Source organism: Leuciscus leuciscus, assembly GCF_965113295.1.
Source record: "Leuciscus leuciscus genome assembly, chromosome: 13".
Lineage (NCBI taxonomy): Eukaryota > Metazoa > Chordata > Actinopteri > Cypriniformes > Leuciscidae > Leuciscus > Leuciscus leuciscus.
The window spans coordinates 10,532,199-10,558,629 of NC_138737.1; the positions used below are offsets into that span (position 1 = coordinate 10,532,199).

Consider the following 26,431-nt stretch of genomic DNA (forward strand, 5'->3'; position numbering starts at 1 on the left):
TCCGCTCCGCATTCCACAGATAAAGGACCCATTGCTGCTAGCTTCAATTTATCGCTAGCTGACCCTTAAGACCCCCCACAGAACAGATGTGCTGCTTAATATTATTTTTTTTGTGTGTGTGGAAAATGTGATCTTTAATGTGACCAAACCTTTTTTAGGATTCTTTGATGAATAGAAAGTTCAAAAGAACAGCATTTATTTGAAATATAAATGCTCCTGTATATACATTATATACATATAACATTATACTCTAAATGTATTTACCGTCACGTTTGATCAGTTTAATGCATCCTGAATTAAAGTATTAATTTATTTATATTTTTTTACAAAAAAAAAGAAACGTATGAACGGTAGTGTATATACCATATACAAATACTTCTCTCACCATAGACTTACATAGACTGTGCTTTATTAATTAGTATTTTGATAATGATAATGAGACTGTGATGGTTAGAAATAAAGTCTGGAGACAAAAAAAAAAAAAATCTGTAAAATTCTGCCCCTCACAGCATCATTTTCAGTTGTGTCAGATACAATTAACCTTGTCCTCCACTGTGCATGAAAAAAACATGGCTTTTTTCATGAATGGAGAGCAATAGAACAAAACTGATGTCTATTTACACTGGTAACACTTGTGTAAAACATCCACCTGATCACTGTTGATCTGTAGTGTGCCATTGCTTCTTAGTCCTCATATACTGCTCTGTACAGTTGAATGTGCAGTTTGTATTGTTTTTGATAGTTTTCTTGCTCTTTTACAGTGGCATCACCAGCCTGTTGGATGCAAAGGAGGTCGGGACCAAGATCTTTGAGGATTACGCCAGCTCGTGGTTTTGGATCCTAATGTATGTATCACATGAGTGTTTAACCTTTAAACTAAATACAATAGATCAATATGTTGTAGCTGATCTGTTTTTATGGGTGTTTTCAGTGGTTTGGTGATTAGCATGCTGGTCAGTCTGATCTTTATTCTGCTGCTGAGGTTCACCGCTGGCGTCCTCTTCTGGATGGTCATCTTCGGGGCCATCGCGACTGTGGGCTATGGTTGGTAATGACTACAGAACCCCATAGACCAAAACTCAAAACTAAACTGTCATTAACTAGACTTCAATGTTTTACAATAATCTCTTAAAGGGATAGTCACTCTCTTGACTGTCGTTCTTCAGTGGAACTCAACAGAAAATCACTCTTTTAAAACTTCAAAAAGTCCCTTTTGTCTTCTTTTGAGTCAGATCTTTTCAGTGAAATCAAATGATCCAGTTCGAATCGTTCGTGAATTGGACTGATCTGGTTTTCTTATGAACTCTCAGGATTAGTTCACCCAAAATTTTTAAATCTGCCATCAATAACTCACCCTCATTTTGTTCTGAGAGATTTCTGTCCCTCCATTGAAAGTCTATTCACCCCAAACTCTGATGCTTCAAAACGTTCACAAAGAGATTGTAAACCTAATCTTGGAAGAGACACAATCACTATACGATGAACTGATTACATTAGATTTTATTCACATAAAAAAAAAAAAAAAATAGTGAATATACATAGTGCACCATATTTAAATATGGTAAAGGAAAGCTCATGCATGCTTGCTTGACTTCGAGAACCAATGAGGTTAACTCTCGCATGTCACCAGCACGTTTGAGCTTCCGCAAGAACCAATGAGGTTTGTTCTTGAATATCGAGCAAGTACGGTTGAGCTTCTGTTTATGTGCTCTGATTAATGTTTATATGTGAATAAATGCCTAAAATCAATCTGTTCTTCATATAAAGAGATCGTGTTATAACAATGCTTATTGCGCTAAGCATTATTTTAGCATTGCTACAATGTGTCTTCAGAAGACTTGGATTAAACCGCTCGATTTGTATGGATTTATTTTATGATCTCTTTATGACCGTTTTGAGCGTCAGAGTTTGGTGTCGATAGACTTTCATTGGAGAGACAGAAATCTCTCAGATTTCATTAAAGAAATCTTAATATGTCTTCCAAAGTTGAACATAAGTCTTATTGGTTTATAAAGACAGAAGGGTGAGTAATTGAGCACATCATTTTTTGTTGTTGTTGTTGTTGAACTATCCCTTTAACACTAAATGATTTGTTAGATAAGTTGGTTTTTGAATTTCTCTACACTATGAGTGTAGAGACTGTCATTTACAGTCACTGTGTCCTGACTGTCATTTACAGGAATATGGCATTGTTACTGGGAGTACAGTTCACTCAAGGGAAAGCCGGACTCTGATATGACCATCTCAGACATTGGATTCCAGACTGACTTCAGGGTTTACCTGCAGCTGAGTCAGACCTGGCTCATATTCAGTGAGATTTCTTCAGTTATTCCAGTCTATGAGTGTTTGTAGTGCAGTTTAATCAAATAATAAATCTCAAACCAAGCAATGCACCTGCACTGTCAAGTTGATGAAGGTTATGAAAAGTTCAGTTTGATGGAAAAATGACAGCTTGATAATGTACCGCAGTGATCTCCTTGGCTGTCATTGAAGCTATCATCATCTTAGTGCTGATATTCCTGCGGAACAGAGTTCGTATTGCCATCGCTCTACTGAAGGAGGGCAGCAAGTTAGTTTCTTTCTCTTTCTTTTGTTTAATGCTGGTGCATGTAAATGGAAAGAATAGAAAAACACCTGAAACAAAGCTGTCATATGTTTGTTTTGTTTTTTCACGTCTCTCTCTTTCCTACAGGGCGATTGGCTGCATTATGTCAACACTTTTCTATCCCATCATCACCTTTCTGCTGCTGGCTCTCTGCATCGCATACTGGGCCGTTACAGCTGTGTATCCAAATCTCAATTTAATTGAATGCTGGATTAAAATTAATATATGCATATACTGAATGCATAGACTAATCTTGCATATATTAAAATGTATGTATGCATGATTTTGGGGTGAGACTGATTTGTTTGAGCAATTTTTATTTTAGCAGTTCCATTTGCTGGAACAGAAATGACACACTTCAGCTTTAACTAGTTTGTATTTTAGTCTCCTTAACCATAACTTCTTTCAGGTTCCTGGCATCCTCTGGCGATGCAGTATATAAAGTAATGTCAACACTACCCGACTGCAAGTATACCAATCTGACCTGTGACCTAGAGGTAAGCACTAAACCTACTGTAAACTGTGATTACCTACTCAACTGTGATTGAGTACTGAGTCCATTTATCTAGTAAATGTATCATATTGGTGATTGTTTGTGTCTCTTTGATGTGTTTCAGACCTTCAGTCAATCAAACGTGACTAAACTGTGTCCGGGCTCCCAGTGCACGTTTGCTTTTTACGGTGGGGAGAGTTTTTACCACCGTTATATCTTTGTTCTTCAGCTTTGTAATTTACTGGTCTTCCTCTGGCTGGTGAATTTCACCATCGCTCTGGGCCAGTGCACCCTCGCTGGAGCTTTTGCCTCATATTACTGGGCCTTGAGGAAGCCAGAAGACATCCCACCTTGCCCCTTGGCTTCATCATTTGGCAGGGCTTTAAGGTATGTTGCCATCAGTGCTTTTAAAGCTTGTAGTTTATTGATTTATGTCTGTGAGTGGAGGGCTGTTGGACTGAAATTAAATGTTCACTATAATCACATTTCAATGCTATTCCAGGTATCACACAGGCTCTCTTGCATTTGGAGCTTTGATTCTGTCCATCGTACAGTTCATCAGGATTATTCTGGAGTATCTCGACCACAAACTGAAAGGTATAATATTACATTAAAACGTATAGGGTGTGTTCACACTTGGCAGTTTTGGTTTGATTAAGACTAACTCTAGTGCGATTGCTCTATTAGTGCGGTTCATTTGAATAAGTGTAAACGCTGCCATCCGAACCCTGAAAAGATGGGTCTCGGCCCGCTTCCAAACGAACTCTGGTGTGGTTCGACTGAAATATGAATGTAATACGGACCAAAGACATGTAAACGAACCAAAAACAGGAAGATGAGACCCTAAAAAGGACAGAATGCTCATGCATACCTGTTTTTTTTTCTCTTGTCATAGTCGCATAGTCTCCTCGCAGCAGATCTTCGTTTGTGTGTGACGGATGGATTCCTGCCGCTGTTTAGACTCCTTTACACATTTTATAAGCTCTTCACGAGTTCTCAGCTGGTCAAAATACCATCATATGTAGGCAATGTACATACAACAAGCACATTTATCCTAGCACACAGCATTGTTATAGATGTTCGGTAAGTTCCGTCTCAAAATAGGCAATACATCATAGAAGCCGACCAATCAGGTTGTGAACGTATCCCTGTGTCTTTAGGTTCGGTATCTTAAGGTTCGCTGATAAAAATGCCAATCTGAACGCTAAAGCGGACCAGGACTAAATGTTCTTTTTTTGGTCAAAAAGTGTGAAGTCACCCTCAGAATTTTTATTGTTACTGGTTCACTGACTCATTCACCATTTAGAAATGTTCAAAGATGTTTTAAAATGTTGTAAAAAAAAAAAAAAAAAAAACTACACTACTGTTCAAAAGTTTGGGGTCAATACAATTTTAAATGAAAGAAATTAATACATTTATTCACCAGTAATGCATTAAATTAATCAAAAGTAAAAACATTTCTTTTCTTTTTTTTTTAAAGTTGTTTTAAACGTAGTATTCATCAAAGAATCCTGAAAAAATATGTAACATGATTTCCAAAGAAATTTACACCGCACAACTGTTTTCAACGTTGAAAATTATAAGAAATGTTTTTTGAGCACCAAATCAGTATATTAAAATGATTTTTGAATGATCATGTGACACTGAAGACTGGAGTAATGATGCTGAAAATTCAGCTTTACATCACAGGAATGAATTACATGTTAAAATGTATTCAAATAGAAAACATTTATATAAATTGTACTAATCTTTCATAATATGACTGTTTTACTGCAAATACAGCCTTGGTGAGCATACAAGACTTCTTTTATAAAGACTGTATCAGTATAGAATACGTTATAAATGATGCTGCTCTTCCTTCTGTCTGTGTCTCAGGTGCTCACAATGCATGTGCTCGCTTCCTGCTGTGCTGCCTCAAATGCTGTTTCTGGTGCCTTGAGCACTTCATTAAGTTCATGAACAGGAATGCTTACATTATGGTGAGTCACCCCACTTTTTCAAGGTACAAGCATTTCATAACTTTATTCTACATAACTATATAACCGCAAAGAAAAGAAAGGCAATGTCAAACCTGAGTTGTGGAGACAGACCGACTGATAGGTCTGTCGTTTATGGTTGCTTCTGGTTTTATTCCTCAGATTTCAATATATGGGAAGAATTTCTGTGCCTCAGCGCGAGACGCTTTCTTCCTGTTAATGAGGAACGTTATGAGGTAAGACTCTGCACAGCTGAGACATTTATAATGTCATTGTCAAGGTGTGAAGCTGCAAGGACTTTCTCTTACACACACCTGTGCAATAATTTGATTCAGTTATTGTGACATTTCCAAGATGTTATTGTTGATGTGATTTATTTATTTCTTGCCACAGTGTTGTCAAAGGATAATCATTCAACTTTCACTAAATTTTGCCTCCATACCATAAAAGAAAGCATAATTTCAACAATATTCAATGAAAATAAGTCAGACATCGGAAAAAAAATTGTCACACAATTAAATATTATCAATTAAATTGTGAATTGTTTAAATATTCCATATAATTAGTTATCTAATTTATGTAACATTACTAAGACTGAATGCAACTATGTACAGAACCTGTTTATTTGTGTTTTTATTGTGTTTATTGTGGGGTTTTTTGTCTAGAGTTGCTGTTCTGGACAAGGTGACTGACTTCCTGCTGTTCTTGGGCAAACTGCTGATCTCAGGGAGTGTGGGTGAGTCGACGTTCATCTGTGTCATACAGACGGGGAAACATTAAGACTAATAGAGTCTGAGGGCTTTAAACAAACGCACACAGACACTGCATAGACCTACTACTGCCTATATACACATAAATTAAACCGTGTCAGTCACATTGTTTGCAGGCTCTTTTTGTTTGCTGATGTTGTGAATGTTTTTTGCAGGTGTCCTTGCATTCTTTTTCTTCACCCGCCAAATACCAGTAATCCAGGAAGAGGTGCCATCATTAAATTATTATTGGGTCCCTCTACTGGTGAGTGAAAGCGTTACAGCTTGCTTATGTTAAATTATGCTTTTATTTGATGTTAAAATGATTTCTCAGATTTCATCATTCTGCAGTCTTTAAGACTGATTTAAATATTAATAGAGGAATATATGTAAAATATATATTTTTTCATTTTTAGTATGCACTGCCCGGCCAAAAAAAGTCACTGTTTGGATTTAAATAAGCAATAAGGATCCAATCATAGACTCTTAAGCATTTGCCTATTATGTTTCTAGCATGTTAGCAACAATTCTTCTAACCCTAATTGATGGAGTGTGTAGCTTTTCATTTCTTAAACAACCATGTAGGAAGACACATCATGGCCATATTCTAGGAGGACAATGTCAAGATTCATCAGGCTCAAAAAATTATGAAAGAATGGTTGGGAGGGAGCATGAAGAATCATTTTACACATGAAGTCCAGACCTTAAATTCATTGAAAGTCTTTGGGATGTGCTGGAGGAGACTTTACAGAGTGCTGGACTCTAGCATTGACACAATACAAGATCTTGACCAAAAATGTATGCACCTCTTGATAGAAATAAATGTTGTTGTGATATTTCCATCAAGAGGTGCATACATTTTTGGTCAAGATTTTGTATTGACAATGCAAGAGACAAGCACTCTGTAAAGTCTACTATTTGTATATATTTGTTGGTTTATTAATAATAAATACATTTATTTAAAAAAAACTTCTCATCGACCAAGAGGGTATGGGAACCCTCACCTATAAAGATGGCATGAAACAAAATGTATGATGACCTTTTCTTCCATATTGTGACGTATATACAAGTGAAACAGCTTCTCGAACAAGAAAAAATGGAGGCCGGGACTTGATTTTGTCCATCGGAAAATAATTTTTCATTTTGATTTCATTGGGACTAATTTCTCTTGTAATCTTTTTTTCCATCCACAGACTGTGATATTTGGATCCTATATGATTGCACACGGATTCTTCAACGTCTATGCCATGTGTGTAGATACATTGTTCCTCTGCTTCTGTAAGTACACCTTATTAAATCTGCAATATTCTCATACTGGTATGTGCGTTTGGTAACAAATTCTGAACATCATGATGTTTTCAACTTAAATACACACCCACTGATCTTCCTTTATTTTCCTCTTCTTTTTCTGTGCATGACTTTTATCTTTTCTGTTTCTTTATAATACTAATGTGATCTTTATGTCTTTCACATCTTCTTAAACTGCAAGACTACTCACTAACTCTTTCTTATTTCTTATACCCCTTTTTCCTTGCGACACTGTCTTTCCTCCTTCACTCTTCCATTCTTGCGTGGTCTGATTTGCCGGGACACCCTTCAGGTGAAGATCTTGAAAGGAACGATGGCAGTCCTTCCAAACCGTATTACATGCCTCAAGGCCTGCACAGGATACTTAACAAAAATGATCAAGCAGGCAAGAAGTATGCTGTGTCCTGAAACTGTTACCTCAGTGGGACGTGAAGAACTGCGGTAGTACTGTAGCACGCTGCATCTCTCCACAGCAGAGCAAGGCATTCTGGGATATGGAATCAGGAGCCGATAGCATTTATAGAAGCGATCTCCTCTCTGCATTCTCTGCTGATACTGACTGGCTCTTGCTGTACTTTTTTCCTATACTTTTTCCCTTCCATTTCTTTTTGCTGATATTCTGTCCATCATTGCCTTACACATTGTTTGTCTTCTGGAGCAAAGTAACTGAATTAAAGTCTGATGATATTCTGGTAGCCAATTATGAAAGCAAGCTATTCTATATATTTATTCTCTAATGAGAAAAGATCTTGTATCTTGCAGTATCCTTCTCTTTCTATACAACCCTTTGTTTTCATGTCATTTCTGGTTTATAAGCTCATGCAGTACATAGGGATGTGCGTGTGGATGGATTGATTCTCAGTCCATGTGCCACATGATTTTAATATTAACTTTATCATAATCTAATGGCAAATGTTATTGTATTGGAGGATTCATAATAGATACAGTGTATATTCTCTTTTAACCATGTTTTGATATAATCTATGAATTTCCAGGTGTTCTGATGGCAGTATTTAGTAAATGTGCCTAGTTTAAAAGGAAGAGTACTGCTCTTCTTTGTTTTTTTTGCAATCAGTCTGAAAGTTTTTCCAGTTCAATTTATAAAAGGAACATAAAAGCCATTTTTGTAATTTTGTAATATGTAGACAGGTTTGATGCTGCATCTACTCTGTGAAGTTCAGTACAAGTTGTCTTTTAATGGGGGAAAGTTTTGTAAAAATACAATGGTTTTTTTTCCAATTAAAATAAAGCTGAACTAAATATTATTATTGTTTTGAATACTTTTTTTGCAGTATGCCGACAAATGTTATCGATATTGTTTACATTCTAAGTTTAATAAAATAAATAAAAATTATGTTAGTGCTTTCAAAATTTGTGCAAACGACAGCGATACATTTTTTTCCGTTTAATGCGTTAAAAATATTTAAAGTTCTAGCGCTATTCTAGCGTGTGTGTGTGTGTGTATATATATGTGTGTGTATATATGCGTGTATATGTATGTATGTATGTATGTATATATATATATATTAAATATATGTATGTATATATATATATATATATATGTATTATATATGTATAAATGTGTGTATATATATGTATATATATATATATATATATATATATATATTTTTTTTTTTTTTTTTTTTTTTTATGTCTATATTAATATTTTTTTATATGAAGGAAGAACAAAACATGGTTAAGGTATTTATCTGAAAAAATTATTTGACAAAAAAAAGGGCAAAATACAGCTACGCGTTTTATTTTACTATGCAAAAAATGCATAGAAAGACAAAAAGCTCACAAGAAAAAGCATACATTGACTGCAAAATATTCAGATTTAATTTGTTCTCTCCTGTTTTTGCATTTGTTTAAAATTTCTTTGTATGACAGCCCGCACAATTTGGCATGTTTCATTTCTTTATCGCAAACAAAACAATTGACTATGCAATATGCTTACAAAATCTTTAACACATTTTTAATAATATTTTTTTATAAACGGTAAAGATGTACATTTTCCTAGGCCGGACATCACTTTTGTCCACTACTGTATATATACTTTTTCTGATATGCAGTATAACTTTCTCCAATTAGGTTTTCCTTGTATCCAAATATCCAGCATTGCCTCTGATTGCCGACAAAATCACATTAACGGTTGGTTGGCATTAACGTTGCTTATGCTTCTGTTCTCAGTGCTTGATCTGGAGAAGAACGACGGCTCAGCAAGCCGCCCGTATTACATGGGCGGCAGCCTGCGAGCCATCCTCAACAAGAAGAACCACAAGAGACCAGAGAAAAAGAAAGGTAGAAAATAAAAGCAGCAACCAACAAAAAGGCACTGACATGAAAAACGGACACCGCCGATTGTTATTCTGTTTACTGACCATCAGCATCCTAAATGGTCATGTCATGTCCGTAGGCAGCTTGTGTTATAAATCTTATTAGAAGCCCAAAAACATAAATACAAGAGTCTTCAAACTGATCTGCATCTTTTCATGTTATTATTATAAAAGTAAATATAATTGACAATAAGCATGTAAATCAGCTGAGATTATTTCCTGTTTGTAGGTGTGTTTGTAAGTGTCTATGCATTTTTATAGATTTTAGTGTGTGTTTTTTTTTATTTTGTTTTTTTTAAACTGATTCTTGTCTTTTATATGACCATTGCATTCTGTTAGCACCCATTTGGGGTGAAACTGCCACTTTTCTCATATTGAGAAAATGACCGGTAACGCATTTAATTGCTCTTCACTAGATGAATTTTCCTCAACTTTTTAAAGTTGCTGTTTGTACTTGCAGTTCAGCTGAAGTGCCTTACTCCAACATGCCGTTAACATCTCTTTTAACCTCAACCACATGTTGATTTGAGCCCTTTTCTGCTGTGCAGAGCTTTAAACTATTTATTCCTTCATTACTGCTCTTATTCATCCTTCCAAATGCATTTCTCATCAGATCGATTGCTCTCTATCAGCAGGAGGTTACACCCCTCACTCCTTTAGAGATTTCATTGTGTCCATTCACACTTCATTTTAGCCAAGGACTTGAATTTATGTTAATAACACCTTGATATGAATATGTGTGCAGAATATTGGTAGTTATTTTAGGTGGACTAATTGCTCATATTTTGATGAAGTTATGTGATTACAAACCATTTGAAGTTTTACCTTCTTTTTTTTATACAATGTACACTTTTTTCCTCATCATTTGAAAGGGATGTTTCTTCTAATATTTAAGTCAAAATGTATTCCGTACCATTTTTATGTTAAGAACATGAATGTGAATGCTAATACAGTGAGTGCATGTGCTGAAATTAAAATCAGCTCTCATAATTCATTTAAATTGCATTATTCTTTAGTTTAACACTTTTCTTATCTTATTAGTATTTAACTTTATTTAATTCTCTTCTTTTACAGTGTGGTAAACATTTTTATTATTTTTGTGACTTTATGTTGTCATAATTTACAATGTATAATAACATTGTATGATGTAATCCAAGTGCATGCAAGGATCAATTTGGAAATAAAGTATTTCATATAGACAATTGACAGGAAGTTATTTTTACTTAAACCGCATGGGATAGGAACAAAATACACATTAATAAATGAAAACATACAAATGAATAAACTTAATACAAAGGTATTAGTGGCATAAATATTGTTATAATAATTGGCACAACATTTACAGCTGAATTGTTAAATGTTTAGCTGCTGCTGATCGGTAGATGTGTTAATTGTTGGGACAGTAATGGCTGATACAGTAGAGATGTTGGTGTGTGAACTGGAGATAAAAGAGAAACAGAGCCATTAAAAGCAAAAACTCACAGGAACAAATGTATGTCATCTTGACACTATACCTTTTCCCAGACATGTTTACAAGTCTTTGAGGTCCAAGTCTTTGCTTCTAAGTCCAAGTCAAGTCTCAAGCCTTTGAGGTCCAAGTCAAGTCTCAATTATTTGGGTCCAAGTCTCAAGTCTTTGGGACCAAATCTCAAGTCTTTGAGGTCCAAGTCAAGTCTCAAGTCTTTGAGGTCCAAGTCTCAAGTCTTTGAGGTCCAAGTCAAGTCTCAAGTCTTTGAGGTCCAAGTCAAGTCTCAAGTCTTTGAGGTCCAAGTCAAGTCTCAAGTCTTTGGGTCCAAGTCTCAAGTCTTTGAGGTCCAAGTCAAGTCTCAAGTCTTTGAGGTCCAAGTCAAGTCTCAAGTATTTGGGTCCAAGTCTCAAGTCTTTGAGGTCCAAGTCAAGTCTCAAGTCTTTGAGGTCCAAGTCTCAAGTCTTTGGGTCCAAGTCTAAGTTTTTGAGGTCCAAGTCTTTGAGGTTCAAGTCTCAAGTCTTTGAGGTCCAAGTCTCAAGTCTTTGAGGTCCAAGTCAAGTCTCAAGTCTTTGAGGTCCAAGTCAAGTTTCAAGTTTTTGAGAGTCAAGTCAAGTCTTTGACCCAATCATTGAATCAGTGAGTTGTTGGCTCAAGAACAGCTGCAATCGGATCAGTCTGATTTTCAAATGAATCATTCAGTGCACTTTAAGAACCAATTTGGCAGGTTCATTGGAAATCTGCTCCCTCCCTCGTGAATTGAACATCGCTATTGTGTCTCGGATTGGTATTGGGTGGCGATTTCTTCAGTTTGAAATAAGGAGGAAAGATATGTTTTTGCCTTTCCATTTGCAGTTTTCATCAAATCAGCAAATTCTTCCAGTATTTCTGCTATATCAGAACAGTTTTTCACACTAAAAACTGATAAAGTACTATTTATAGAGTATTTGGCTGATTGTACTACATTCCCTCAAATCTCACCATCGATGCAGATGCTGTGTAAGGCCGTAAGCATGGATGTGTCTGTATAATGCAGTTCATTTAGGTTGGGAACCGCCCGGAGTGACGACAGACCCCCTGCCGATATTCCTGTATGAGGGGGAGAGATGTTCTTCTTATGACGGGCACGACAGTTTTGAAACCAGACCTGACCAGAAAGAAATGAGAAGAAATTACTTAGACAACATACGCATTCACTTCTGTTGCTACATATGGTAGCAAATGGTAAACAATGGTAACACTTTTAAGTTACAAATTTATAACAGCTCAATTTAGGCACTTTAGAAATTGCTAAAGAAATGTAACCTGAATGACGCGTCGACTAAGCCCAGTCTGTTCAGCAAGCCTCTGAAGTGTCTGTGCGTCTGGGTTATTGTCCTGAGCAAACTGAGCCTGCATAACCTGCAAGCCACAGACAGAGAAATAGCGTCAGCAGGATCAGAGTCAGTAAGGGAGTGGGAAATCTGTACAAAGTACAACATAGCAGGGATCGATTATTTCTTTCTTTGAACTCATTTGGGACACATTGAACAGCAAGAGGGATGATTTAGATTACCTGTAGCTGGTCAGAAGTGAAACTGGTACGTGCTCTTTTTGACGGCTTTTGGTTTATCTCACAACCTGTAGGCAACGCACCATCAGGACAAATGGTTTTGGAATAATAAAAGGTAAGGCACAGGTGTAATTATTTTTTCAGACAGAGCATGCTACAAACTAGAAAACAAAACCAGAAGCCCATCTATCAAAACCAAACAACTGCTTTTTTCCCCCTAAGATATCTTGGTTTGTATTATTTTTACCCAAACGATGCAAATAATGTGTAGTTTATACCTGTAAAGCCTGACATGAAATAATAGTCTGAAGAATTTTTTTTTTTAAATGGAACTGTTTAGAGAACCTCTAGACAAAATCTATAAAAAAGTTTGCATACTGTATGTTGTTGAGTGTCGTATTTGTTACATAAGGCTTTCATGGCTCATAGTATGATATATGAGAATATGGATCTCATACTTAATTTTTATTCAGAGACCCAAACTGAGCAAAAATATGTGATTTGGTGCAGTTGCTCATATTTATGTGGCCAAATAAGATGAAATTCTTAAACATTGTAATGTAAATCAATTGGATCTTTATAACAATATAGCGAGCCTACTTACTACTAACATGAAAATGCATATAAATATCAGTTGTTGTCACTCTGTATCTCATAATATTTCTTAGAAAAATTCTATTGTTTTATGATCAAAACTCAATAACTATTGTGGGGGGCAAAGCATATAATGCAATGCAATACAATTATGATAACGACATATACAAACATTTCTCAAAAGCCTGATGTACAGCATCATATTTGATACTCACATTTTAACATGATTTTTCTAAAAAATTTAATTAAGTTAACCTAAGTTGCTTCAGTCCAGCAAGTATATATATATATATATATATATCATTTATTCTTATGTTCACTTTATAAAAATCAGTAAAGATCACACAGCAAAAAGATGTGTACCACAACCTGAAGATGGACTTTATTTTAATTTATACTAAAAGGTCTTTAGAATACAGAAGGTATATAGAAGATTGTGTACAACAGTTTTTTCAGCAACATTTTGATCATGTTGATAATTTACAGTGCTTAGAAATGTGCGTATCAAATATAACAGTAGGCTTTATAGGGTTTTAAAGTATGTCCCCTGTATGTATGCAGGACTCTCAACTCACCTTTTTCAGAGGCCCCTTTGAGTTTGTCCTGCATGGTGTCATAATGGATTCGACACAACAATTTTTGCCCAACCAAAGCAAACTCCTCGCCTTTGGACAGCTGCCTCTTACAGGAGAAGCACGAGAAGCACGCCAGGTGGTAAACGTTTCCCTTCGCCCTGTGTACCCAGTCCGAGGATTGAACCGTTTCCCCACAGCACGAGCACCATGTCTGATACCTTCTGTCAAACATCCATAATTATGTTTGGATTAGGTTAAATACATACTGAAACATCTTGTAAGCATAAATATTCTGTACATCTTCAGAAGAAATACCTTAAGTAATCTAGTTTGCAGAAGACCTCTCGCCCTCTAACATAGCAGGTTGTGTTTCCGCTCAGAGTGGTTTGGCACAAACTGCATGAAAGGCATCGCACATGCCAGCACAAGTCATTTACCTGCAATTAATAATTACCAGGTGTAAGAAATTACATTACATTACATTAGAAGAATCATGCAGCAAAACTGTCAATGAATAAATATTTTAAAAAATCCTTCTCACCTTAAGTAGATACCTGTCTAGGATGTCATCTCTACACCCTGCGCAAACTACTTTGCCTGGGAAAGCATCAGACGCCATTGCTTGGGGTAAAGCAGATGGAGAAGCAGGATCTAATCGGCCATTCACAAGTTCTGATGAAATCTGTAGAGACAAAAATTATATTTTCAAACATACACTATAAAAAAAATTCTGCCTCAACAAAAGTACAATCAACATGGGTGTTTAAGTCATTTCAACTTAAATTGCTTTAAATTAGTTCATTCTTATATAATTTAAGTTTAATAAGTATTAACTTATTTTGATGAGCGTCCAATGTAAAAACATGTTTTCATAACTTATTGACCATATATTTTTTTTACAGTGTACAGCTAATAGCCTATTGGTTCAACACAATTGAAAATTAGATTTAAACTGCACTTCTGTGAATAACATTTTAATGCGCATATCAATTATCTGGCGCCCACTGTGTGGTTTAATAGCGTTTTCTATCAATATTTCAGTAACAAAGAAAATCGCATTTCCGCTGCCAAAAAAAATAATAATCGCGTTCGCTTGAGGAGGTGACCATAGCTACCGAGTTCGTGCCCTTATTATTGGGATGTTAACTTTACACCGGCAAAGTACATGTAGGTTGTTATTATTATCTTATTGTCGTTTTCATATCACACGTAGCCTATATCACAAAACTGTAAAAATAAAACATTTTAAAAGTAGGCGCCAAAATACGGTTTGCGAGAGATGAACCTCAATGGACCAAAACATATATGACCCTCCTCAACAATACATTACAGTAGCCTATATCACTGACTGAAAAGGGTTCATGGTTTATCGATGACTTGGTTATGGTCAAGCAAAATATATACATACAAAATATTTACCATGCAATCGTCGCTTGTAACTTCTCTGCACTTGTTGGTAAAATCCTCACTGCGACCCGTAGACATGACTGTGGTGAATGCGCTCCTGATTTCCAAAGTCCCCATCGAAACAGCCTTTAAATGTACGCGCTCCATCCCATAAACATCACCCAATCTTCTCTTCACCATGACAACCGCAACCACAATTAGCCTGCCAAAACTACATTTAGACTTTAAGAATTTCAGTCATTATTAAAACACGTCCGACTGTTAGGCTAATGGTTATCTGTGCATGTATTATGTACTTGAAATCAGCATTAGTGGTTCAGAAACGGTTCACACATAATGCCTTAACCCCACACGTATCAATTACGAATGCCAGTCAAAACCTCTGAAGAATCAGTGGAAGAAGAGAATTGATTTATTTAATAACAGCAATTAAAAGCCACACGTTTGGCACAAACGCTCAACCAGAGCGACCCAAAGGTGAAGAGGTCTCATTAAACTCTTGACACTTAATTGCCGTGATTTCAAGGCGGGTTCTTTTCTTCTTCTGGTATAATTTAGGGGAAATGGCGGAAATATTTCTTCCGAACTGTGCAGGGAACACATCACACCGGGACAAAAAAAAAAAAAAAAAAATTATCATTATGACATGTAAAACGCTTTATTTATTTGTTCATGGTAGATGTTCCAGAATTAAACAAAAGGTGTTGGCCTAAAGCAATTTCCGGGAATTGAAAATGGGCGTTTTAATTTTAATTGTATAGGCTATACAGCCTATGCAATTTTAAAGTCTTTATATGCACCAATTGACCGACGCTTAGCCTATGTGCCGCAAAACCTACACAGTTTATAGGATGTCTTAAAATATGTTCTTACTTTATATTAATAGGCTACTTAATGACTTAAAGGACAATAATGTAAAATAATAATAATATAATATATTATATTTTCGAAGGCCTAATGAGTATCTGTTCGTTAGTCAAATACTCTAGCTACTTTTAAAAGTAGGCTATAGCCTATAAAAGTTTATTGCTGAAATTTGGATAAAATTCATAAAAAGAGACGACTCGAGACGAGTTAGGCTAGGCGTTTAATAATGAAAACTAAAATAATAAAACATATTTTTAAATATACTTACTAACTAGTAACAGTACTAATGCAGTGAGTTTGACATTGGCATCTGTTGTGTAGCCTATTCATTTAGTTTGAAAGGCACGTACGCAACCTGTAATTAATTATTTTAAGTTATGGAGTTTTGGCTGGTTTCGGTGACGATTTTTCTTACGTATTTAATTGTTAAAGTAGCCTATTATTATTTATATAATTTTTTAACAAAGTGTTACAATGGAAATTCTCGTCGGTGCGATCGAGGCCTTCAGACCGCATGTTTTGAGTGATCATCTGTAGGACTGCAGTGTCTGTCTGTCCAATCAGAGAGTTGTGGAAAAATGCCCTAATCAGGAAGTGATTGCATGCCTTCTCCACAATCACAGCATAAATGTCCAATCTAACACTGATTGCACTTGCTGCAGTGCCACCCACTACACACCCAAACACTGCGACAATCCCACAGATGCCATCCGACACACACACGCGTTGTTGTGTTTTCACTTTTCAGACGCTGAGTTTTTATGTTTTATGGGGACTATCTGTAGACATAATGATTTTTATACTGTACAATATATTCTATACCCTTACACTAAACCCATCACAGAAAACTTTATGCATTTTTACATTTTCAAAAATCATCATTTAGTCTGATTTATAAGCTGTTTTCCTCATGGGGACCAAAATATGTCCCCACACGGACAAGGATTTCGGATATTGCCATCGTTGTAGGGACAATTTGTCCTCATAACGTAGGGTTTACCTGGACCACACACACACATGTTGGATTTCCATGTTTTATGGGGACTTGACATAGACGTAATGATTTTTATACTGTGCAAACTGTATATCTATCCCCCTATGATACCCTCACCCCGCACCTACCCATCAAAGAAAACTTTCTGCATTTTTAGATTTTCAAAACCCTTCATTTTATTATAAGCTGTTCTCCTCATGGGGCTCCAAAAAAAAAATTCCCCAAAAGGTCAAAATTTACTGCTTTTTACTATCCATAACGTATATAGGTAGGCCACACACACGCACACACACACACACACACACACACACACACACACACACATTTTATGGGGATGCGACGCATAGAGTGCTCATATTTTTGCAGTTGTAATAGAGTAAATATTTTGTGGTAGGCCTACAGTTAGAAGAATATAGGCTAGGTGAAAGTAGGTGTAGGGTTAATCGGAATATGTACATGGGTAGAGTAACTTAGGCTAGGCTATTACGGCAAGCTAATCTAGGAAAAGATTAGTAAGTCGCCTAAAGTTAATTCACTTCTACTTCAAATTCTAATTTTATTTGTCAGAATTGTCACACAAATGAAATTCTTTTTTTTTTTTTATGTTTCCAAGAATGAAAGGCCAAAATTATGTCACTGCATTGAAATCATGAATATTTCAGTGATTGTTCAGTTTGTACAGACAATCTCCAGTGAAAACACTAGAGGGCATCAATGTACAGTTGTACAACTTATTGGAACCTGACCTACATTAACTATCCACAGGTTTAATAAAAGAAAATCTACAAAACCATAACATCTGACAAAAGCGATATGTTACATAGCATACACAATACATAACATAACGATACATTTTTGTATTTTACTTTTCCATTTCAATTTAATAAGACCTGTATTTTTATTGACACTGTAGATATATTTCCACGTCCATTTGACTTTGAGACGCATCAATATGAACTTATTTAAGTATTATAATATCGTATTTAAACAAAGAATGCGTAGTTATTGGCATCATCACGTGATTCCCCATGGCAACGAACGCAGGCTGTCATCAGTTCCTCGCGAGGAAAGGTGTTGAGTATTCAGAGCCGGGCAGACGGGATGCACACATAGTTTTAATGTCCCCGGGATTATAAAAACTCTAATATTATCGCTTGTTTGCTCTATTCATATCAAAGATCACTACGCGCCGACAAAATGAGTCATCTGAACCCAGGGTGAGTAACTAAGCTAGACCAAGTTGCAGTGTTGACTGAAATGTAACGTTACTATTAAATGCTCTAACTAGCTGTCCTGTTTTAGACTGCCATTTGCATTACCAAGCAGTGTGCATTATAATGATTAATTTTCAGCTTTATGTTTATGGCAAGACACTATATGACCAAACGCTCTTGTTACTGTGGAGATGAAACAACAGCAATAGATCATGTCATCCGCAAAGGACAGGAAATATTGTTCATGCATGACTTAACTGAATGTTGTTTATTTGTTGAACATACCTCAAATATATAGCTGTCATACTAAATATATGTCTGACATGTTAAATAAGACACAATAAAGTCTAATTAGATGTTTCCTAAATGTATAAGCTGTCTTGCACAGACATCATGTTTTATTTCTGAACAATTTTAGAGGGAGATATGAATTCAATGGGGGGCCATGGGTTAAGTGTGCTATCCATCCACACTCAATTCCAATAGAAACCAGACACTGGTAATGGTATCTACTTGGCCTGAGGATTGGCGTACAGGTTGTGTTGTCTTCTTTACAAACGCTCGGGGAAATCAAATCTGTATCGGAAAAAGCCAGGCAGACAAACAGTCGAGCATTTCCAAGACTACACTTGACACAGATGTAGAGTGTTCACCTCAAGCTGAAATCCTTGGCACTGCTGGCCTTGAGGATCACTGAATCATCCCATCAGCCTGGTCTGGCCTATCCTTACATTACAACTCCACGACGCCTGGGATGAATGTTTTAATGTGCCAGGAAGCAGACTGTTTTTTTATACATTGTTGATAATGTCTTTGTCTATGTAGTCTTCTTTCAGCTTACAATAGCTTAACTGACAAACATCTGACTGGATACTTCAACAATGTGAGAATACGAAGACATCTTCAGAAGGTTGGGCTGGTAAGATAGTCCAGCTAGAAAAGAATGATGTTATGTATATTCATTGGGATTAACCTAGAGATTTGATCAAGTTAAAATATTTACAAACTAACATCTCTCAAATATGAATCAATCTCTGTTATATAAGTTAATTAGCATTCTCATAATGATCACTTTATAGATAACCTGTAAAAGGATGAAAGGAAAAGCACTTTTATGTTATACAAGATCAGATGCTTCAGTCATTAAATGCAGGTGCATGTGCTTCAGATCTCCCGGAGCGGACGGATTGTTCCTGATAAGGAGTACAGGCACAAGCTGATCCAGCGAGCACATCAGAGACATGTGAGAGAGTGTCTGGCTCAGGCCATCTTTCACAAGGTGCTAGACATGGAGGTGAGAGCATTATGCAGTCTACATATCAGAAGCTCTATTAGGCTAGAATGTTGTGTTATGTCATAAAGTAAGGGTAATGCTGACATCCTATTCACATAAAGTAGTCTACATACTCTATTCATCTCATTGTATAATACAAATTAAAATGTGCATAAGAATTAAACATTTCTGAAGTAATATTGTATAAGTTTGGATATAAAATATGTAAATAGATCCTGTACTTAGGCAAAAAAAAAAGTATTTTCTATATTTCATTTTTCCACTGTTTATGCAGCGCCTTCATCAAACCGAGATCAAGAGAAAACTTGAGGAATTTGCACGGAGGGAACGAATCCACAAAATAAAGGTTTGTCATTTTTACAAAACTCCTTTGGCCTTTGTGACGTGGTAATAAAGTACATTTTGTGGTTTCACTTTTTGCGCTTCATGCTAGGCTGAGCGCTCCAAGAGATATGAAGATGAACCAAAGCTAATGCTGTCACCTCGACCACCCACGGGGCCAAAGATCTCTCACGCACGGCATTCTGGGCCAGAGGAAGAGCATTCTGAGTCAACAGAATCTGTGAGTGACCCATATCAGTTAATAGTGGGTAAAATAGCTTTACAAACTAACCATTTCCTTACAGTTTACATTCCATACAATTAACAGGTACCACCTAAGTGCACTTTAATTCTATATTACAAATGACTGTTCTCCTAGTGATGTGCTGTTAATTCATATCCTGCCTCTTCTTCAAAAAGATATTATGAATTTATTATCTGCTTTATGTTTATTCTAGATAGTTACCTAGCTAGTCCTAATGGTTGCTTAATTGTAGATTCAGATCATTTGCTTGCTTATTATGCTCTGACATGTTTAACAGAAGGTATATGAAGTGGTGTGGTGGTTCCCATCATGGATGTTTGCCTGTTGACGTTTTAGGCACCTTGAGAGTTACTGCTCCAGCAGACTGATGACACATGAGCTTTTTTGTTTGCGCTGGTTTCTCTAGATACCTTTTTTCAAACCCACATGTCAAGATCTCAGTTTTACTAGTTTACGTTCAAGTAATTCAAGAACACTCTGTTTAGTTCCTGTCTCTATTAAGCCCCTTCTTCCGAAAAGCGCAGTGTGCTCTGATTGGTCGGATGTGATTGGTCAACCGCTTCGAGTGTGTTTCGGAAATGTCCCTTACCATAACCAAGAGTTTCAACATAGTTAACTCAACCAGGCCCGCTACTTTTGTGTGTATATCTTCAGCGGGAATTATTTAAATGAGGAATACTGTGACGTGTACGTTCCCAGAAGAAAACTCAAGACAATCGAGGCGGTTCAGAGAGTTCAGAAACAGTGCTATATATATATATATATAATTCATAACAAGAGTTACATAAGTAACTCTTTCTACTTTCTAATCTTTTCTACTATACAGCATATTTAATATTTTGTAAGTGAGTTGTCTTACTCCTGTAGCCGAGTTCCTCAAGGCCCAACACGGCTCCAGGGAAGATGCAGAGGCCTGTTCGTCTCAAGCCCCTGAACAGTAACAGTGCCACGGCCCCTCTGAAGAGAACCTCCCCTCGAAACAGACCCCCGGACCGGGACTCCTCTAACGACACCGATCAGCTCCTCAGTTATACGGTGAGACATCCTCAGGTCCTAATACTTACATGCTTGCTTAAAAAAAACCTCATCATGTGTCGCGTACAAATACAGTGCAAATCACGCTCAGACAACTAATAGTACTCATTTGCATACAGCTCTGCTGAAGTATCAAAGACTAGCGTTTTGTGTGTCTTCCTGTAGGAAAGAAAAATCAAAAATTAGATGTCTTTAATATCTCTATTGTTACTTCTAGAAAGAAATAAGAATAAATGATGAGCAAAAGTTTCTCAGATTTATCTTCAGAGGAAAAAGGCCTAACAATCTCATATGTTTTTCACCTAGTGTTTCAGAAAAGATCTCAACAGTGTCCGAAATAGTTCTCAGATTTGCAGAGATACCAAAGTCTGTGAAATCAAAAGTCAGAGCTATAAATGTTTCTCATAAAATTATCCAAATTATCAAAGCTATGATATTAACATTAATTTTAAAACATTAAATTAATACTAAATGAATACTTTAATACTTTAAAACTTTTATTCAGCAAGGACACATTAAAGTGATCATTATAATCTATAATTTATTAAAAACACAACTGCTTAGAACTGGGCAGCACAACAGCCTTGTTAAAGATAAGAGTTTTCTTTAAAAAACAACAACATATATACTTAAGTCAAATGAAATCAAAAGTTATTAAAAGATATTCATATTAAATATAAATGTTTCTCATAAAATTTCAAGACCAAATTATCAAAGCTATGATATTCACATTCATTTTATAATTTCATTTTTTTTAAATAATTTTACTTAGTCAACAATGTTTGTTTCTTATATAACTTTGTTTCTACTAAAAATCTGCATAAGAACTCCAATAGGTCACCAGGGCTATAAACAAACAACCTCAGAGTAATACTTTTTTTGTCTCTCTGGGTTGTTTTATAGCTGGACAAAGACGCCATGAGACATTTGACCATGACAGACTGCTCTAGCACTGTCTCGCCTTACCGTCTTCCTGTCATTAACAACTATGTGACCCCTGTGCCGCCCCTCACGAAGAAAAAAGAGAGAGGGCCGAGAGCGAACGGCACACACAGGGGTCGGAAGTTAAGACCCACTACAGCACCAACTACAGAGGTCTATATGCTGAAGTTATTTACTGAGTATTCAGGGACATGAAGGTTGACATAGCCATTCAAATAAATCTTCGCTCACATATATTCTGCTATTACTCTTGTCTGCAGCCATCTTCTCTCCTGAGGACATCAGCCCAGAGTAAAGTGTCAGTAAGCATGGTATACTTTGGGAAGAGTGTTCACCTGTCCCATGATTTGATGGACTTCAGAGATGATGTCAAGGTCTTCCAGCAGCACTGTGGAGGAGAGAACCTCTGTGTCTACAAAGGGATGCTGAGAGAGGGAGGTAGGTCCCTGTACACGTGTGCTTTGTAATTCATATCTTAAGGACACCATGCATTACACTACTGATCTAGAGGCTGTTGATAATGAGTGGCTCTTACCTGGCAGTGTTGCATATATTAGAATATATTATGCATATATTATGTGATTCTCCTCTTTGATTTTAAGATGCAGTCATCAAAAGCAAATCAAAGTAAACTTTCTTTGCCTATCCTTTATCCTTACTTGTAGAAGTTTTCCAATTTGTGTCAAGACGTCACCAAGGATTTCCCTTCAGTCTTACATTCTTCCTGAATGGCCTGCAAGTGGATAGGCTCAGCTCCTGCTGTGAGTTCAAACACAGGAAAGGCACTCGGCTCGGGGGCAGACATGGACACTTTGGATTTTGCGGGGTGGAGGGAGCCTCTCCTTGCTACAAGTAATGATAATACATTTCTATAATGATATTCTTGTGTTTAATGTTAAAATGAAAAAGATACTTTCAAAACTGTATTAGTTTAATAATACAATAAGTGAGAAAAAAACACATTTATATCACACACACACATACTACTGTTCAAAAGTTTGGGCTCAGTACGAATTTTTTTTGGTCTTTTAAAAATAAATACTTTTATTCAACAAGGACGTGACAGTAAAGACATTTATAATAATACAATTATAATTTACAATTTATTAAACATGTATCCACAAAAATATTAAGTAGCACAACTGTTTTCAACATTGATAATAAGAAATGTTTCCTGAGCACCAAATATGCATATCAGAATGATTTCTGAAGGATCATGTGACACTGAAGACTGGAGTTATAGCTGCTGATAATTAAGATTTGTAATCACAGTAAATTGTAACAATGTAAAATTATATTTGATAAATATAAAAGTTAAACTGTAATAATATTTCACAATATATCTGTTTTTATAGTATTTTTGAATAAGCTGCAGTCTTGTTGAGGATAAGAGTCTTTTTTCAAAAACATTTTAAAAATCTTACTGAGCACAAACATTTGAACAGTAGCATTATATCTACCACACTCCCTATTTATCATTATTGGTTCTGGCCACTGAAAAACCTACATTGGTCCGTCACTAATAAAGATGCATTATGGTTTTGTCTGATGTACTTCATCAGGTGTATTATTGCCATGGGCTTGGATAAAAAACCCACCCCTCCTCAAAAAAGAGTGAAAGAGGAGCTGCCCACCTCTAAATCCCCAGATGCTAAGGAGGCCACAGATGTAGATGAAGACATAGACACACATTCTAACGCAGTGCCTGACACACCTCAGGAAATGGAGACAGAGCCTGATGGAGAAACAACAGGGAAGAAAAAGACCAAAGATGGTACAAACTCCAAGCTCATTTATTTTTATTTATTTTTTTAGGCTTTCTGTCCTCAAGACTCAACTAATTTCTGTAATTCCCCAGCTGTGATCCTTAGAGACTCTTTGGCCACTCGAATTAGGCCTTTGTGTTTCCTCATATTTATACTCATGGCTGGATAATTTCATGTTCCTATCACCCTGGTAGGCTAAACAAATTCATTTCATAATAGTTTCCCCCCCCCCAATTACATTTTTTACTTCAAGAAAAGGTTTGATTTTTGTGAATTTTTTGAATGAAAAATATAAAAGGATAAACAATGCAGATTTATTTTCACAGCCTTCTTTAATCATATTTACCAACAGTGCTAATAATTCTGACCAGGACTGTATACTGATACAATACACAGTATGTGTAATACATGCCAAGTAATTTTGGATACGTTTTTATTTTGTTTAAAATTGCATAGACCATATTTATGCTATTCTCTCATATAGACTATGAGGAAGACTTTGAGGCAGATGATGAAGGGCCAGTTGAAGATGTTGATGAAGTAGAGGAAAAGACATCTGCTGCCAATGATGGAGAAAAAGAGACCAGGGATGAAAATGACATAAATGAAGTGAAAAGCAACACTGACAGTGATGACGCCAGTATGTCTAGTTAGCATTACTTTATGGTCACCTTTTTCAACAATATTTGTCAACATCTAATACATTCTGTTTGTGTTCTTAAACACCTGATACTCAGAGACTATTTGTCTTCTTCCTTCAGAGGTCAAAAGGTCATCATCGGTCTCATCTGGACGAACGTCCAGCTTGTCCAGCAGTGACGATGACAACAGTGAAAGAGAAATTGTGGAGGACACCAAAGAAGTCACCACTGCTAATGTTCCGGAGGAGAGCTTACATGCAGAGGAGAGCTTACATGCAGAGGAGGACCTCACCACAGCTGAGACCAAACCGGAGGAGACAGAGGTCACAGAGTCCAGCGACATCACATTACCTCAAGCTGCAGCGGAAGACTCTGGGACACAGGATAGTCCAGGGGATGGCATGGAGAAGAGCGACCTGGAAATGTCAGAAGACACAGACAAGAAAGAGGGAACTGAAGGTGAGCAATCTGGGGAGGATGCCAAACCTGAAGATAAGCCACAAGAGAATGAGCCAGAGAGAGGTCAGTGTCTGCATGAAAACTAGTGCTGTGTGCCTGTCATTATCAGACATTTTGTGTTTATGCATGTTGGCTTTTTCAACATCAGAACTGGAGGGCCAGTTTTTTTATTCACAAATAAACAGTTTGAGCCAGATAAACAGTGTTTAGTTACTTTACACAGCGTTTTTAATTAAAGAGTCAACTATTTTACAAATTTTGAAATTGTACACAAGCTTTAACTACTTAGCAACTTTTGAAAACATAATATTGCCTGAAATAGTTTGCTTGCCGTTACCTGAGGAGAGCATAGTTTAGATGATGGCATGGTAACTTGAGTTCTGATTGTGTTAAAAGCACACTTCTGTGTAATTGTCAAGACCCCTGAGAGTTTGTTTAACTCTAGGTGGTCTTGCAAACATCATCGCATTGATTGGTTTTGTGTTTGCTATATGGCATCAAATGTGTTTTTGATTGCATGTTATTTGTGTTGCCGTAAGCATACTGCTCAGTATAAACCTCTGTCTTGACTTTCACAATCCATCAAGATTGTTTAGACTTAATTTTGAGATACTTCTTGGATTTCAAAATAGACCAAGTCACTGCAAAACAACCAAATCTATAAACAGCAGTATGCATTACATGTTGGCTCTTGAGGATTTGCTAGTTTAATGAGTGGGTAAACAGAGCAGTGTTTTCTGTTTGTGATTTTGTCTTAAGTTTCTGATTTCAACATGTTTGAACCATTTAAAATGTGCGTATAACCATTTTTGATGTGTTTTCTATTACACATGATTAAATACACTGTTTGGCTTAATTGGTACACTTCACGATAAGGTTGTGCAAAATCCATGTGTATTCCCATCAGAGATGGTTATGGATACTTTTTCGGACACCTGGCCTGTGTGAAAGCATTTAAGTGATTGTTTCCTGCATTCTGTGTTCCCGATCAAAGTGTTTGCTGTGTTTTTGGTAATAAACCTTTGAGCAGTTATTTCATTTACACTATTATTTTTGTGTTTCATTGCTTCTGTGTTTTATTTTTAAATACATTTCAAATGAAATTCATCCCACTGAGTATGTGACTGTTATTCATTTAGTTAATTCACAAGTTAACATTAACATTTTGCCATGGATGCCATATGTCTGTCTCATTCCCCGTGACTATAAACAGCCAAGTCAATGCAAGAAAAGTTGGCTGAGGCCATTTTGAAGGAATCTCAATGTAGTTCAGAGCCAGAGTTTAGTGATACAAGCACAGAGGAAGATGAAGGGGCCTCAGTGAAGACCCAACAGGACGCCCAAGGTAAAAAAGTTGCCGCCCTCTTTAATTGGGAAGTCTACAGATAATATATAAAGCTCAATGACAAATTACTTCATTTATTTATTTTCTAAATATCACTAGTAGAGGTACATTTTTCATACAACAAAGTAGTTCCCTCAGTCCTCGAAAAAACCCTTGACAGTTTTGCATTTGTAAATATGATTAAATCTGAAATGGTTTAATTGTAAATGCTCACTTTTACAGGAACAG

The 26,431-nt window shown here is 36.3% G+C and overlaps 3 protein-coding genes across 8 annotated transcripts in view; 2 read left to right on the plus strand and 1 right to left on the minus strand.

Moving 5' to 3' along the window:
• slc44a5b (solute carrier family 44 member 5b) overlaps nucleotides 1-10,673 on the plus strand; it is a 37,704-nt gene extending 27,031 nt beyond the window's left edge. For 4 of the 5 annotated variants that reach the window (XM_082188284.1, XM_082188286.1, XM_082188283.1 and 1 more), the window contains 14 exons: nucleotides 762-845; nucleotides 932-1,044; nucleotides 2,180-2,311; nucleotides 2,470-2,569; nucleotides 2,693-2,785; nucleotides 3,015-3,102; nucleotides 3,223-3,485; nucleotides 3,601-3,695; nucleotides 4,974-5,077; nucleotides 5,237-5,310; nucleotides 5,740-5,810; nucleotides 6,000-6,088; nucleotides 7,017-7,101; nucleotides 9,322-10,673. In XM_082188284.1, the coding sequence (XP_082044410.1) occupies nucleotides 762-845; nucleotides 932-1,044; nucleotides 2,180-2,311; nucleotides 2,470-2,569; nucleotides 2,693-2,785; nucleotides 3,015-3,102; nucleotides 3,223-3,485; nucleotides 3,601-3,695; nucleotides 4,974-5,077; nucleotides 5,237-5,310; nucleotides 5,740-5,810; nucleotides 6,000-6,088; nucleotides 7,017-7,101; nucleotides 9,322-9,443 (1,513 nt within the window). In that variant the 3' untranslated portion in view covers nucleotides 9,444-10,673. Of the gene's footprint in view, nucleotides 1-761; nucleotides 846-931; nucleotides 1,045-2,179; nucleotides 2,312-2,469; nucleotides 2,570-2,692; nucleotides 2,786-3,014; nucleotides 3,103-3,222; nucleotides 3,486-3,600; nucleotides 3,696-4,973; nucleotides 5,078-5,236; nucleotides 5,311-5,739; nucleotides 5,811-5,999; nucleotides 6,089-7,016; nucleotides 7,102-7,423; nucleotides 8,532-9,321 lie in introns of those variants that run through there. The other variant, XM_082188287.1, reaches the window with a different exon arrangement.
• On the minus strand, nucleotides 9,780-15,240 carry LOC309512628 (LIM/homeobox protein Lhx8; the record flags this gene model as incomplete). Its single annotated transcript, XM_082188323.1, has 8 exons — nucleotides 9,780-10,905; nucleotides 11,914-12,079; nucleotides 12,238-12,333; nucleotides 12,488-12,552; nucleotides 13,654-13,874; nucleotides 13,969-14,090; nucleotides 14,195-14,335; nucleotides 15,073-15,240. The coding sequence occupies 8 exons, from the start codon at nucleotides 15,238-15,240 to the stop codon at nucleotides 10,829-10,831; spliced, it is 1,056 nt and encodes a 351-aa protein (XP_082044449.1). The 3' UTR covers nucleotides 9,780-10,828.
• A 2,726-nt stretch (nucleotides 15,241-17,966) lies between these two features.
• Nucleotides 17,967-26,388, plus strand: erich3 (glutamate-rich 3). 2 transcript variants are annotated; one of them, XM_082188486.1, is made up of 13 exons: nucleotides 17,967-18,138; nucleotides 18,961-19,054; nucleotides 19,304-19,429; nucleotides 19,704-19,775; nucleotides 19,863-19,991; nucleotides 20,883-21,050; nucleotides 21,954-22,145; nucleotides 22,253-22,430; nucleotides 22,658-22,844; nucleotides 23,555-23,766; nucleotides 24,243-24,398; nucleotides 24,520-24,921; nucleotides 26,072-26,388. In XM_082188486.1, the coding sequence occupies exons 1-13, from the start codon at nucleotides 18,119-18,121 to the stop codon at nucleotides 26,245-26,247; spliced, it is 2,112 nt and encodes a 703-aa protein (XP_082044612.1). In that variant the 5' UTR covers nucleotides 17,967-18,118; the 3' UTR covers nucleotides 26,248-26,388. The 2 variants fall into 2 exon arrangements, with proteins under 2 accessions (XP_082044612.1, XP_082044613.1); XM_082188487.1 differs by lacking the exon at nucleotides 26,072-26,388 and having other exon boundaries at nucleotides 24,520-25,900.
• The last annotated feature ends 43 nt before the right edge of the window (nucleotides 26,389-26,431 follow it).